Below are 13,801 nucleotides of genomic sequence, written 5' to 3'. Positions count from 1 at the left end.
AATGTCGCCCCCAGACCCCCAAATGTCGCCCCCAGACCCCCAGATGTCCCCTCACCGTTCCTGCTGTTCAGTTTGGGGGTGCTCTGGGTGCCCCAATCCCCCCAAATCCCCCCAAACCCCCCAAATCCCCCAGACCCCCCAAATCCCCCAGACCCCCCGGGGCCCCCAAACCCCCCCAGACCCCCCGGGACCCCCCAGACCCCCAAATGTCGCCCCCAGACCCCCAAATGTCCCCCCCAGACCCCCAAATGTCCCCTCACCGTTCCTGCTGTTCTATTTGGGGGTGCTCTGGGTGCCCCAATCCCCCCAAATCCCCCAAATCCCCCCAAATCCCCCCAAACCCCCCAAATCCCCCAGACCCCCCGGGACCCCCAAACGCCCCCAGACCCCCCGGGACCCCCCGAGACCCCCAGATGTCCCCTCACCGTTCCTGCTGTTCTGTTTGAGGGTGCTGGCCGAGAGCTGGATGGAGCCGTCCCCCCCCAGCTCCTGCGGGAACACGAGCTCCTGGAGCGGCCCCTCGGTGTTGAGCACCGACACCTCCAGCACTGAGGGAAAATGGGAAAAATGGGAAAAATGGGAAAAAAACCCGTGGGAAATATGGGAGAAACACGGGAAATATGGGGGGAAAACCACATGGGAAATATGGGAAAAAACCCCGTGGGAAATATGGGAGAAATGTGGGAAATGTGGGAAAAACCCCCATGGGAAATATGGGAAAAAACCCCGTGGGAAATATGGGAAAAACGTGGGAAATATGGGGGGAAAACCGTGTGGGATATATGGGGAAAACATGGGAAATATGGGGAAAAAAACCCATGGGAAATATGGGAGAAATGTGGGAAATGTGGGGAAAAAACTGTATGGGAAATATGGGAGAAATGTGGGAAATGTGGGGAAAAAACTGTATGGGAAATATGGGAGAAATGTGGGAAATATGGGGAAAAACCTGTATGGGAAATATGGGAAAAACCCCCATGGGAAATATGGGAAAAAAACCCCATGGGAAATATGGGGAAAAACCCTGTGGGAAATATGGGAGAAATGTAGGAAATATGGGAAAAAACGTGTGGGAAATATGGGAGAAACATGGGAAATATGGGAAAAACCGTGTGGGATATATGGGAAAAACGTGGGAAATATGGGGAAAAAAAACCCATGGGAAATATGGGAGAAATGTGGGAAATATGGGAAAAACCCCATGGGAAATATGGGAAAAAAACTGTATGGGAAATATGGGAAAAACATGGGAAATATGGGGAAAAAACCGTGTGGGATATATGGGGAAAACATGGGAAATATGGGGAAAAAACCGTGTGGGATATATGGGGAAAACATGGGAAATATGGGAAAAACCCCATGAGAAATATGGGAGAAATGTGGGAAATGTGGGGAAAAAACTGTATGGGAAATATGGGGAAAACCCCATGAGAAATATGGGAAAAAAACCCGTGGGAAATATGGGAAAAACATGGGAAATATGGAAAAACATGGGAAATATGGGAAAAAACCCCATGGGAAATATGGGAGAAACATGGGAAATATGTGGGGAAAACCACATGGGAAATATGGGAAAACATGGGAAATATGGGGAAAAAAACTGTATGGGAAATATGGGGAAAACATGGGAAATATGGGAAAAAACCCCGTGGGAAATATGGGAAAAACATGGGAAATATGGGAAAACATGGGAAATATGGGGAAAAAAACCCATGGGAAATATGGGAAAACATGGGAAATATGGGAGAAACCCCCATGGGAAATATGGGGAAAAATGGAAAATATGGGAGAAAACCGCATGGGAAACGTGGGGGGAAATGGGAAATATGGGAAAAACATGGGAAATATGGGAAAAACCTCATGGGAAATATGGGGAAAACATGGGAAATATGGGAAAAACCCCATGGGAAATATGGGAAAAACCCCCATGGGAAACCATGGAAAACCGTGGGAGGGGTCGGGGGAGACCCTCAGTGTCCCGGGGATGATTTGGGATTTGGGATTTCGGAATTTGGGATTGGAGATTTAGGATTGGGAATTTGGGATGTTGGATAGGGAATTGGGATTGGGTTGGGATTGGGACATTGGGACATGGGACATCGGGAAACTGGGATATTGGGATATTGGACATTGGGACATCGGGATATTGGGGTATTGGGACATTGGGACATTGGGACGCTGGGACACTGGGACATTGGGACATTGGGATATTGGGACATTGGGACGTTGGGATATTGGGACATTGGGACATTGGGACGTTGGGACATTGGGACGTTGGGACGTTGGGATATTGTGACGTTGGGATATTGGGACATTGGGACATTGGGACATTGGGACGTTGGGATATTGGGACGTTGGGACGTTGGGACATTGGGACATTGGGATATTGGGATATTGGGATATTGGGATATTGGGATATTGGGACATTGGGACATTGGGATATTGTGACGTTGGGACATTGGGATATTGTGACGTTGGGATATTGGGATATTGGGATATTGGGATATTGGGACGTTGGAACATCGGGATATTCGGCTATTTGTTCACCAGGGTCCCTTGCCGGCTGCAGGGCCTGCAAGGCGGGGGCAGGACAGGGTGGGCCGCGGGGCCCCGTGGGGACCCCAGGACGGGCTCGGGGCTGGGCGGGGCCGCCGGGGCCGGGGCGGGGGTCCCGGGGGCTGACCCAGGTTCTGCCGGGCGGCCAGGAAGCGCGCGGGCTCCTTGACGTTGTCGGCCAGCAGGAAGGCGCCCTCCTCCAGCACGTCCAGCAGCATGGTGGCCGTGTGCGCCTGCTCCGAGCCGTTCATGTCCCGCCACGACTCCAGCGCCTCCGGGCGCAGCAGGTTGTCCACGGCCTCCACCACGGCCTGCGGGACGGGCGGGGAGCGTGGGGCACGGACGGGACCGGGGACACGGCTGGGACACGGCTGGGACACGGCTGGGACACGGCTGGGACACGTTTGGGACATGGCTGGGACACGGCTGGGACACGGCTGGGGCACGGACGGGACCAGGGACACGGCTGGGACACGGCTGGGGATACACCTGGGGAAACAGCTGGGACACGGCTGTGACAGGGCTGGGACACGGCTGGGACACGGCTGGGGATACACCTGGGGAATCAGCTGGGACACGGCTGTGACACGGCTGGGACATGGCAGGGACACAGCTGGGACACGGCTGGGGACACGGCTGGGACACAGCTGTGACAGGGCTGGGACACGTTTGGGACATGGCTGGGACACGGCTGGGACACGGCTGGGACACGGCTGGGACCAGGCTGGGACACGGCTGGGGATACACCTGGGGAAACAGCTGGGACACGGCTGGGACACGGCTGGGACACGGCTGGGACACGGCTGTGACAGGGCTGGGACACAGCTGTGACACGGCTGTGACAGGGCTGGGACACGTTTGGGACATGGCTGGGACACGGCTGGGACACGGCTGGGACACGGCTGGGGATACACCTGGGGAAACAGCTGGGACACGGCTGGGACACGGCTGGGACAGGGCTGGGACACGTTTGGGACATGGCTGGGACACGGCTGGGACACGGCTGGGACACGGCTGGGGATACACCTGGGGAAACAGCTGGGACACGGCTGGGACACGGCTGGGACAGGGCTGGGACACGGCTGGGACACGGCTGGGACACGGCTGTGACAGGGCTGGGACATGGCTGGGACACGGCTGGGACACGGCTGGGACACGGCTGGGACATGGCTGGGACACGACTGGGACATGGCTGGGACAGGGCTGGGACACGGCTGGGACACGGCTGGGACACGGCTGGGACATGGCTGGGGACACACCCCGGGGACACACGCAAACGACACGCCCAAACAGACGTGCCCAGAGGGACACGCCCAAATGCCACGTCCAGCCAGGACGGGCCCCACCCACTGACCTCCAACCCCCAGGTCCCCTGCACCCCTGGGTGCAGCCATGTCCAACCCAGGGACACGCCCACGCACCCAAATCACACCCATGGGACACGCCCACCCACCCAAATCACACCCATGGGACACGCCCACCCAAATCACACCCATGGGACACACCCACCCACCCAAATCACACCCATGGGACACGCCCACCCAAATCACACCCATGGGACACGCTCACCCACCCAAATCACACCCATGGGACACGCCCACCCACCCAAATCACACCCATGGGACACACCCACCCGTCAGGCCACACCCATGGGACACGCCCACCCAGACCACTCCCATGGGACACGCCCACCCATGGGACACACCCACCCATGGGACACGCCAATGGGACACGCCCACCCGGAACACACCCATGGGACACGCCCACCCAATCCACACCCATGGGACACGCCCACCCGAATCTCACCCATTGGACACGCCCACCCAAATCACACCCGTGGGACACGCCCACCCAACCCACACCCATTGGACACGCCCACCCAAATCACACCCATGGGACACGCCCACCCAAATCTCACCCATGGGACACACCCACCCACCCATCCCACACCCATGGGACACGCCCACCCAAATCTCACCCATGGGACACGCCCACCCAAATCACACCCATGGGACACGCCCACCCAATCCACACCCATGGGACACGCCCACCCACCCAAATCACACCCATGGGACACGCCCACCCAAATCACATCCATGGGACACGCCCACCCACCCAAATCACACCCATGGGACACACCCACCCGTCAGGCCACACCCGTGGGACACGCCCACCCACCCAGACCACACCCATGGGACACGCCCACCCACCCACCCCACACCCATGGGACACGCCCACCCACCCAAATCACACCCATGGGACACGCCCACCCACCCCACACCCATGGGACACGCCCACCCAAACCACACCCATGGGACACGCCCACCCAAATCACACCCATGGGACACGCCCACCCACCCAAATCACACCCATTGGACACGCCCACCCCACACCCATGGGACACGCCCACCCACTCTAGCCCCACCCTGGCCACACCCACTCCAGCCCCTCCCACTGTCGCGGCCACGCCCCGCTGGCCCCGCCCCTCACCTTGATGTAATCCTTGCAGGTTCGCTCCCGCTTGTGCATCTGGGGGCGATGAAAGAGAGAGGGCAGGTGAGGGGTGGGACCCCAAAACCCACCACGGGGTCCCCCCAAAATCCGGGGAATCGCCCCAATGTCTGGGAGAGAACAAACCCAAAGTCTGGGGCAGAACAACCCAAAATCTGGGGAAGAACAACCGAAAATCTGGGACAGAACAAACCCAAAATCTGGGGAATAAAAACCGAAAATCTGGGACAGAACAAACCCAAAATCTGGGGCAGAACAACACAAAATCTGGGGAAGAACAACCGAAAATCTGGGACAGAACAAACCCAAAATCTGGGGCAGAACAACACAAAATCTGGGGAAGAACAACCGAAAATCTGGGACAGAACAAACCCAAAATCTGGGGAATAAAAACCGAAAATCTGGGACAGAACAAACCCAAAATCTGGGGAAGAACAGCCGCAAAATCTGGGAAATTGACCCAAAATCTGGGACAGAACAAACCCAAAATCTGGGACAGAACAACCCCAAAATCTGGGACAGAACAACCCCAAAATCTGGGACAGAACAACCCCAAAATCTGGGACAGAACAAACCCAAAATCTGGGGCAGAACTGCCCCAAAATCTGGGGAAGAACAACCCAAAAAAAGATCCCAAACTTCTTTTTTTTATTAAAAAATAGCTACAATATTAACAAAAAAACCCCAACTCTCCCTAAATAAACTAAAAATTAAAAAACTACGCTAAAAATTATAAGCTAACTAAAATTTTAAGTTCTGTTTTTTCCAGTATCAGTAAAAAAAATAGTCAAAAATATTTGAAAATTTTTATTCTAATTCTTATTACTCTTTTTTTTAATTACTCTTAATAAAATTTTCCTTATACCTTTTTAAAGTTTTAAATATACTTTACCACATTCCTCATCCTACCTCACAACAAAGAAATCAACGCTAATAATTATTAATAGTAGTAAATTATTAGTAGTATTAGCACATTAATATAGATTAGTATGTTAGTATATTAGTAACTAGTATATTAGTATATTAATATATTAGTTCAAGTATATTACTATATTAATAGTAGTATTATTTGTATAATAAAAATTTCTGTACTAGAAATCTTAATTATAATTATATAATAATAATACGATAATGATAATGATAATGATAATGATAATGATAAAGATAAAGATAATAATGATGATAATAATAATAACAACAGCAACACAATAATAATAATAATAATAATAATAATAATAATAATAATAATAATAATAATAATAATAATAATAATAATAATAAAACTATTTCATGGATTATATATGGGGTTTTGGGGTCACACCTGTCCCTCCTGTCCCCCCAACATCCTGCGCCCCAAATTTGGAGTTTTGGGGTCACACCTGTTCCTCCTGTCCCCCTAAGGTTCCTGCGCCCCAAATTTGGAGTTTTGGGGTCCCACCTGAGGTTCCTGCGCCCCAAATTTGGAGTTTTGGGGTCCCACCTGAGGTTCCTGCACCCCAAATTTGGAGTTTTGGGGTCACACCTGTTCCTCCTGTCCCCCTAAGGTTCCTGCACCCCAAATTTGGAGTTTTGGGGTCACACCTGTTCCTTCTGCCCCCCCCAACATCCTGCACCCCAAATTTGGGATTTTGGTGTCCTACCTGTCCCTCCCGTCCCCCCCAACATCCCGCACCCCAAATTTGGAGTTTTGGGGTCACACCTGAGGTTCCTGCACCCCAAATTTGGAGTTTTGGGGTCACACCTGAGGTTCCTGCACCCCAAATTTGGAGTTTTGCGGTCCCACCTGAGGTTCCTGCACCCCAAATTTGGAGTTTTGGGGTCACACCTGTTCCTCCTGTCCCCCTAAGGTTCCTGCACCCCAAATTTCGGGTTTGGGGTCACACCTGAGGTTCCTGCACCCCAAATTTGGACTTTTGGGGTCCCACCTGAGGTTCTTGCACCCCAAATTTGGAGTTTTGGGGTCCCACCTGTTCCTTCTGCCCTCCCCAACATCCTGCACCCCAAATTTGGAGTTTTGGTGTCCCGCCTGTCCCTCCCGTCCCCCCCAACATCCCGCACCCAAAATTTGGAGTTTTGGGGTCACACCTGTCCCTCCTGTCCCCCTAAGGTTCCTGCACCCCAAATTTGGGATTTTGGTGTCCCACCTGAGGTTCCTGCACCCCAAATTTGGGATTTTGGTGTCCCACCTGTCCCTCCCGTCCCCCCCCCATCCCGCACCCCAATTTTGGGGTTTGGGGGCGCACCTTGTTGTAGTTCTTGCCCGCGGACTCCCTCTCGAGCGGGCGCAGCGCCTGCAGCTGCGCGTCCAGGATGTCCAGGAGCTGCTCCAGCAGCCGCACGGCCGAGCTGACGTCGCCGGCGAACACCGGGCCCCGCGTGTGGCGCGCCAGCTCCGCCGCGATGGCCGCCGCGTTCTCCCCGCTCTTGATCTGGGGGGGCCCCGACATCCCCGGGGGGTCACAGGGGGTCGGGGGGCTCCCCAAAATCCATCAAGGGGTCACAGAGGGTCTGGTGGGCTCCCCGAGATCCCCCAGGGGGTCACAGTGGGTCTGGGGGCTCCCCAAAATCCATCAAGGGGTCACAGAGGGTCCCAGAGATGCCCAGGGGGTCACAGGGGGTCCCCAAAATCCCCAGGGGGTCACAGGGGGTCCCCGACATCCCCGGGGGGTCACAGGGGGTCGGGGGGCTCCCCAAAATCCATCAAGGGGTCACAGGGGGTCTGGGGGCTCCCCAAAATCCATCAAGGGGTCACAGAGGGTCTGGGGTCCTGAGATCCCCCAGGGGGTCTGGGGGCTCCCCAAAATCCATCAAGGGGTCACAGAGGGTCTGGGGGCTCCCCGATGTCCCCCAGGGGGTCTGGGGGTCACCGAAATCCCTGGGGGGTCACAGGGGGTCACAGGGGGTCCCCGAGATCCCCCAGGGGGTCACAGGTGGTCTGGGGGCTCCCCAAAATCCATCAAGGGGTCACAGGGGGTCTGGGGGGGCCCCGAGATCCCCAGGGTGGGTTTGGGGGATTTCTGTTTAGGGGTGTCCCCATTTCTGGGTGTCCCAACTTTGGGGGATTTCTGTTTCAGGTGTCCCAATTTTGGGGGATTTCTCTTTCAGGCTGCCCCAATTTTGGGGGATTTCTGTTTCGGGTGTCCCCATTTCTGGGTGTCCCAATTTTGGGGGATTTCTGTTTCAGGTGTCCCTATTTCTGGGGGTTCCAATTTTGGGGGATTTCTGTTTTGGGGTGCCCCAATTTTGGGGGATTTCTGTTTTGGGGTGCCCCAATTTTGGTGGATTTCTGTTTCGGGTGCCCCCATTTCTGGGGGTCCCAATTTTGGGGGATTTCTGTTTCGGGGTGTCCCAATTTTGGGGGATTTCTGTTTCGGGTGTCCCCATTTCTGGTGGATTTCTGTTTTGGGTGCCCCATTTCTGGGGGTCCCAATTTTGGGGGATTTCTGTTTAGGGGTGTCCCCATTTCTGGGGGTCCCAATTTTGGGGGATTTCTGTTCAGGGTGCCCCATTTCTGGTGGATTTCTGTTTTGGGTGTCCCCATTTCTGGGGGTTCCCCAATTTTAGGGGATTTCTGTTTAGGGTGTCCCAATTTTGGTGGATTTCTGTTCAGGGTGTCCCAATTTTGGTGGATTTCTGTTTCGGGTGTCCCCATTTCTGGTGGATTTCTGTTTCGGGTGTCCCCATTTCTGGGTGCCCCATTTCTGGTGAATTTCTGTTTCGGGTGTCCCAATTTTGGGGGATTTCTGTTTTGGGTGCCCCATTTCTGGTGGATTTCTGTTTCGGGTGTCCCAATTTTGGGATATTTCTGTTTCGGGTGCCCCGTTCCGGGGTTTGCTCTCTGGGGTCCCCCCCGGCCCGGTTTCGGGGTGCCCCCGGGTACCTTCTGGGCCACCTGGTTGACCCAGGGGCTGGTGCAGTTGCTCAGGTCGGGCCCGCGGGGGTTCCACACGCCCAGCCCCAGCAGGCACTGGAAGGAGGCGATGCCTGGGGGGCACGGGGGGCTCAGGGGGACCCCGAATCTCCCCGGCCCCCCCAGCGCCCCCTCCCCGCCCCACAGCATCCCCACCGCCACCCCAGCAGGCACGGGCAGGAGGTGATGGCTGGGGGAGGGGACAGCACCCCCAAAACCCCCCAAAATCCCCCGTAGACCCCAGGACCCCCCCAAAATCCCTCCAAATTCCCCATAGCTCCCAGAACCCCCCAGAATCCCCCGTAGCCCCCCAAATTTCCCCAAAATCCTACAGAGCCCCCAGAACCATTCCAAAAATCCTCCAGTCCCCCCATTCCCCCCACTCCCTCAGCCCCCCATTTGCCCCCAGTCCCCCCAGTTCCCCCATTCCCAATCCTCCCAGTCCCTCCAGTACCCCCAGTTCCCCCATTCCAATTCCCATCCCCATCCCCATTCCCATTTCCATTCCCATTCCCGTTCCCATTCCCATCCCCATCCCCAATTCCAAATCCCATCCCCATCCCAATCCCATCCCCAATTCCCATTCCCATCCCAATCCCAATCCCAATCCCATTCCAATCCCATCCCGTTCCATTCCCATTCCCATCCCCGTTCCCATCCCCAATTCCTATCCCCAACCCCAATCCCAATCCCATTCCAATCCCATTCCCATCCCCATCCCCAATTCCCATCCCCAATTCCCATTCCCATCCCAATCCCAATCCCAATCCCAATCCCATCCCAATCCCATTCCCATCCCAATCCAATCCCAATCCCAATCCCATTCCCATCCCAATCCCAATCCCAATCCCAATCCCAATCCCATTCCAATCCCATCCCGTTCCATTCCCATTCCCATCCCCGTTCCCATCCTCAATTCCCATCCCCAATCCCATCCCCAATCCCAATCCCATTCCCATTCCCAATCCCATTCCAAACCCAATTCCAAACCCAATCCCAATCCCAATCCCATTCCCATTCCCATCCCAATCCCATTCCCAATCCCATCTCCAATTCCCATCCCCGTTCCCATCCCCAATTCCCAATCCCAATCCCAATCCCAATCCCAATCCCATCCCAATCCCAATCCCAATCCCATCCCAATCCCAATCCCATTCCCATTCCCATTCCCATTCCCATCCCAATCCCAATTCCCAATCCCAATCCCAATCCCAATCCCATCCCCAATCCCAATCCCAATCCCAATCCCCAATCCCAATCCCACTCCAATCCCATCCCGTCCCATTCCCATCTCCAATTCCCATCCCCGTTCCCATCCCAATCCCATCCCAATCCCACTCCCATTCCCATCCCAATCCCAATCCCAATCCCAATCCCATCCCAATCCCATCCCAATCCCAATCCCAATCCCAATCCCAATCCCAATCCCATCCCAATCCCATCCCAATCCCAATCCCAATCCCATCCCAATCCCACTCCAATCCCATCCCGTCCCATTCCCATTCCCGCTCACCTCGGGTCCCCTTGGGGCAGGGTCTCTCCACCAGCGCCCCCTGCTGGGCCGCGGGCCATTGCACCCTGCGCACCTCCCGCGCCTCGCACAGGCGCCCCCCGGGACCCCCCCCGGGACCCCCGGGACCCCCCCCGGGACCCCCCCCGGGCCCCCCCGGCCCCGCCGCCCCCCCGGGACCCCCCCCGGGCCCCGCCGGGGGTCGGCGGGAGGCGGGGGGGGGCGGCGGCGGCGCCCCCGGGCCGCCGTTGGGGGGTCCCGGGGACCCCCCCGGGGTGGCGGCGCTGTGCGCGGGGCCCGGGGGGGGTCCCGGGGGTCCCGGGGGGTCCCGGGGGTTGAGGGGACCCCGGCGGGCCGTGGGCGTGGGGAACGGGGGCGCGGCGGAGCTGGGCGGGGCCGTGGGGTGCGGGGGGGCCGCGCTCGGCGCTTCCGTCGTCACCGGACCTGGGGGGGGCACAAAAATCGGGGGGGGGGGGGGTTCAGGGTCTGGGGGACCCCCCTGAACCCCCCAGGGGTCCCCTCCAGCCGATGGGGGGAGGGGATGATAGACCCCCCCCCCCAAGTGAGCCCGGACCCCTCCATGGGGCTGGGGCACAGCGAGACCCCCAAAAATCAACCCGGAGGTGCCCCCGAGCACTTGGGGGTCCCCAAAATGTGACCCCAGTGTGGCCCCCCCCAAAATGAACTGGGGCACCCCCAGAGTGAACTGGAACCCCCCCCCCCAAAACCCCGAAATCCCAAACCCAGCCCCTCAGGCTCCCCCACGCTGGCCGGGGCTGCACCCCAAAATCCACCCGGGCACCCCAAAGTCCACCCGGGCACCCCAAAGTTCACCCGGGCACCCTAAAGTCAACTGGGGCACCCCCAAATTAAACCCCGACCCCCAGGGCTGCCCCCCGCTGGGTGGGGACGACGCCTCAAAAAGCAAACGGGAACCCCCAGTGTCCCCCAAAACTTCCAGAGGGACCCCCCAAAATGAAGCAGAGCTCAAAACACCCACACCCCAAACCCTAAACCCCGCACCCCAAACCCCGCACCCTAAACCCCAAACCCTGCACCCCAAACCCAGCACCCCAAACCCCGCACCCCAAACCCCAAACCCCGCACCCCAAACCCAGCACCCTAAACCCCAAACCCCGCACCCCAAACCCCGCACCCCAAACCCCGCACCCCAAACCCCAAACCCAGCACCCCAAACCCCGCATCCCAAACCCCAAACCCCGCACCCCAAACCCAGCACCCCAAACCCCAAACCCCAAACCCCAAACCCAGCACCCCAAACCCCGCACCCTAAACCCTTCACCCAAACCCCGCACCCCAAACCCCGCACCCCAAACCCCAAACTCCGCACCCCAAACCCCGCACCCCAAACTCCACACCCCAAACTCTGCACCCCAAACCCCGCACCCCGCACCCCAAACTCCACACCCCAAACCCTTCACCCAAACCCCGCACCCCAAACCCCGCATCCCAAACCCCAAACTCCGCATCCCAAAGCCCGCACCCCAAACCCCAAATTCCACACCCCAAACCCCAAACCCCTCACTCCGCACCCAAAGCCCCCACCCCAAACCCTTCACTCAAACCCCGCACCCAAACCCCGCACCCCAAACTCCACACCCCAAACCCCGCACCCCAAACTCCGCACCCCAAACCCTTCACCCAAATCCCGCACCCCGCACCCCAAACTCCGCACCCCAAACCCCGCACCCCAAACCCTTCACCCAAATCCCGCACCCAAACCCCGCACCCCGCACCCCAAACTCCACACCCCAAACCCCGCACCCCGCACCCCAAACTCCACACCCCAAACCCCTCACCCCACACCCCTCACCCCTCACCCCTCACCCCACACCCCAAATCCCAAGCCCCCCACCCCAAACCCTTCACCCAAACCCCGCACCCCTCACCCCGAGCCCCCCACCCCAAACTCCACACCCCAAACCCCGCACCCCGCACCCCAAAGTCCACACCCCAAACCCCGCACCCCACACCCCTCACCCCGCACCCCTCACCCCACACCCCAAATCCCAAGCCCCCCACCCCAAACCCTTCACCCGCACCCCTCACCCCTCACCCCCCACCCCAAACCCCGCACCCCACACCCGCACCCCTCACCCCCCACCCCAAACCCCGCACCCCACGCCCCCCGCAGCCGCCCCGCCGCGCTGACCGTCACCGTCCGGGGCTGCCGCGAAGTCGAGCCCGTAGCGCAGCAGGAAGTGGTTGTTCCACACGTACAGCTGGTTGTCGCGGGGGTTGTAACCCACCGAGGCCACGAACTGGTAAGGGTTGGGGAAGGGCAGCGCCAGCGGCGAGCCGCGCCCGCGCCGCGTGTCGAAGGCGTACACCAGCGCGTTGCCCAGGTGCTCCGTGTCGTCGTCCAGGTAAACGCTGCGCACCACGTAGAGCACCCCGCAGGCCATGAAGGCGTCCGAGGCCGCCCGCTTGGCGTAGCCCGTCTCCCAGGTGCCCTCCAGGCGCAGCGTGTAGGGGTTCAGCTGGCTCACCACCAGCCGCCCGCCGTTGCCCTCGGTGGCGTAGATGACCCAGAGCCCGTCCTCGTCCACCGCCAGGTCGATGTCGGTCTTGCCGCCCCAGCGGTAGGGCGACGTGTCGTGGTAGTTGGCGGCGCCCACGGCGGTCTCGCCGCTCTTGATGCGGGTGCGCAGGTCGTACTTGACGATGCTGCGGGTGCGCTCCTTGTTGTAGAACACGGCGCCGTCGTACACCACGAAGCCGGTGCCGTCGGCGCGGTGCGGGAGGCGGTGCGTGGCCGCGGGCCGGGCGCCCACCAGGTCGGCCCACGAGGCGTACTCGGTGAGCGTGTCGGTGCGGTAGGGCACCCAGGGCAGCACGTAGAGCCGGTCCCCCGACTGCAGCGGGTCCCGGCACCAGCCGCCCGCCTGGTGCGGCGACTCGTGCGTGGAGAGCGCCGGCCCCACGCGCTGCGGCACGCCCGGGCAGACGAAAACTGCGGGGGGACACGGGCGGGGAGGGTGGGACAGACAGGGGGACACGGGGGGGGACAGACGGAGGGACACGGGGGGGGACAGACGGAGGGACACGGGGGGGGACAGACGGAGGGACACGGGGGGGGACAGACAGAGGGACACGGGGAGGGTGGGACAGACGGGGGGACACGGGGACGGACATGGGGGCGCGGGGAGGGTGGGACAGACAGAGGGACACGGGGGGGGACAGACGGAGGGACACGGGGAGGGACAGACGGAGGGACACGGGGGGGGTGGGACAGACAGAGGGACACGGGGGGGGTGGGACAGACACGGGGACACGGGGAGGGACAGACGGAG

General features: G+C 58.9%; 1 protein-coding gene across 2 annotated transcripts in view; it reads right to left on the bottom strand.

Annotated features, from left to right (window-relative positions):
- The window catches only part of ADGRL1 (adhesion G protein-coupled receptor L1), a 69,845-nt gene that overhangs the window by 25,717 nt on the left and 30,327 nt on the right, over positions 1 to 13,801 (bottom strand). For both annotated transcript variants that reach the window (XR_014950454.1, XM_085563137.1), the window contains exons 5-11: positions 12,661 to 13,461; positions 10,491 to 10,931; positions 8,948 to 9,051; positions 7,311 to 7,496; positions 5,047 to 5,085; positions 2,684 to 2,867; positions 426 to 548 (exon numbers count right to left, since the gene is read on the bottom strand). Coding sequence is in view for 1 of the 2 variants with exons in the window: in XM_085563137.1 (XP_085419263.1) it covers positions 426 to 548; positions 2,684 to 2,867; positions 5,047 to 5,085; positions 7,311 to 7,496; positions 8,948 to 9,051; positions 10,491 to 10,931; positions 12,661 to 13,461 (1,878 nt within the window). In the remaining variant the exon portion in view is untranslated. The remainder of the gene's footprint in view (positions 1 to 425; positions 549 to 2,683; positions 2,868 to 5,046; positions 5,086 to 7,310; positions 7,497 to 8,947; positions 9,052 to 10,490; positions 10,932 to 12,660; positions 13,462 to 13,801) is intronic.

Source organism: Lonchura striata, chromosome 30, assembly GCF_050655825.1.
Source record: "Lonchura striata isolate lonStrDom1 chromosome 30, ASM5065582v1, whole genome shotgun sequence".
Classification (NCBI taxonomy): Eukaryota; Metazoa; Chordata; class Aves; order Passeriformes; family Estrildidae; genus Lonchura; species Lonchura striata.
Note: the sequence above shows the minus strand (reverse complement) of the source record. Positions and strands in the feature narration are given on the sequence as shown.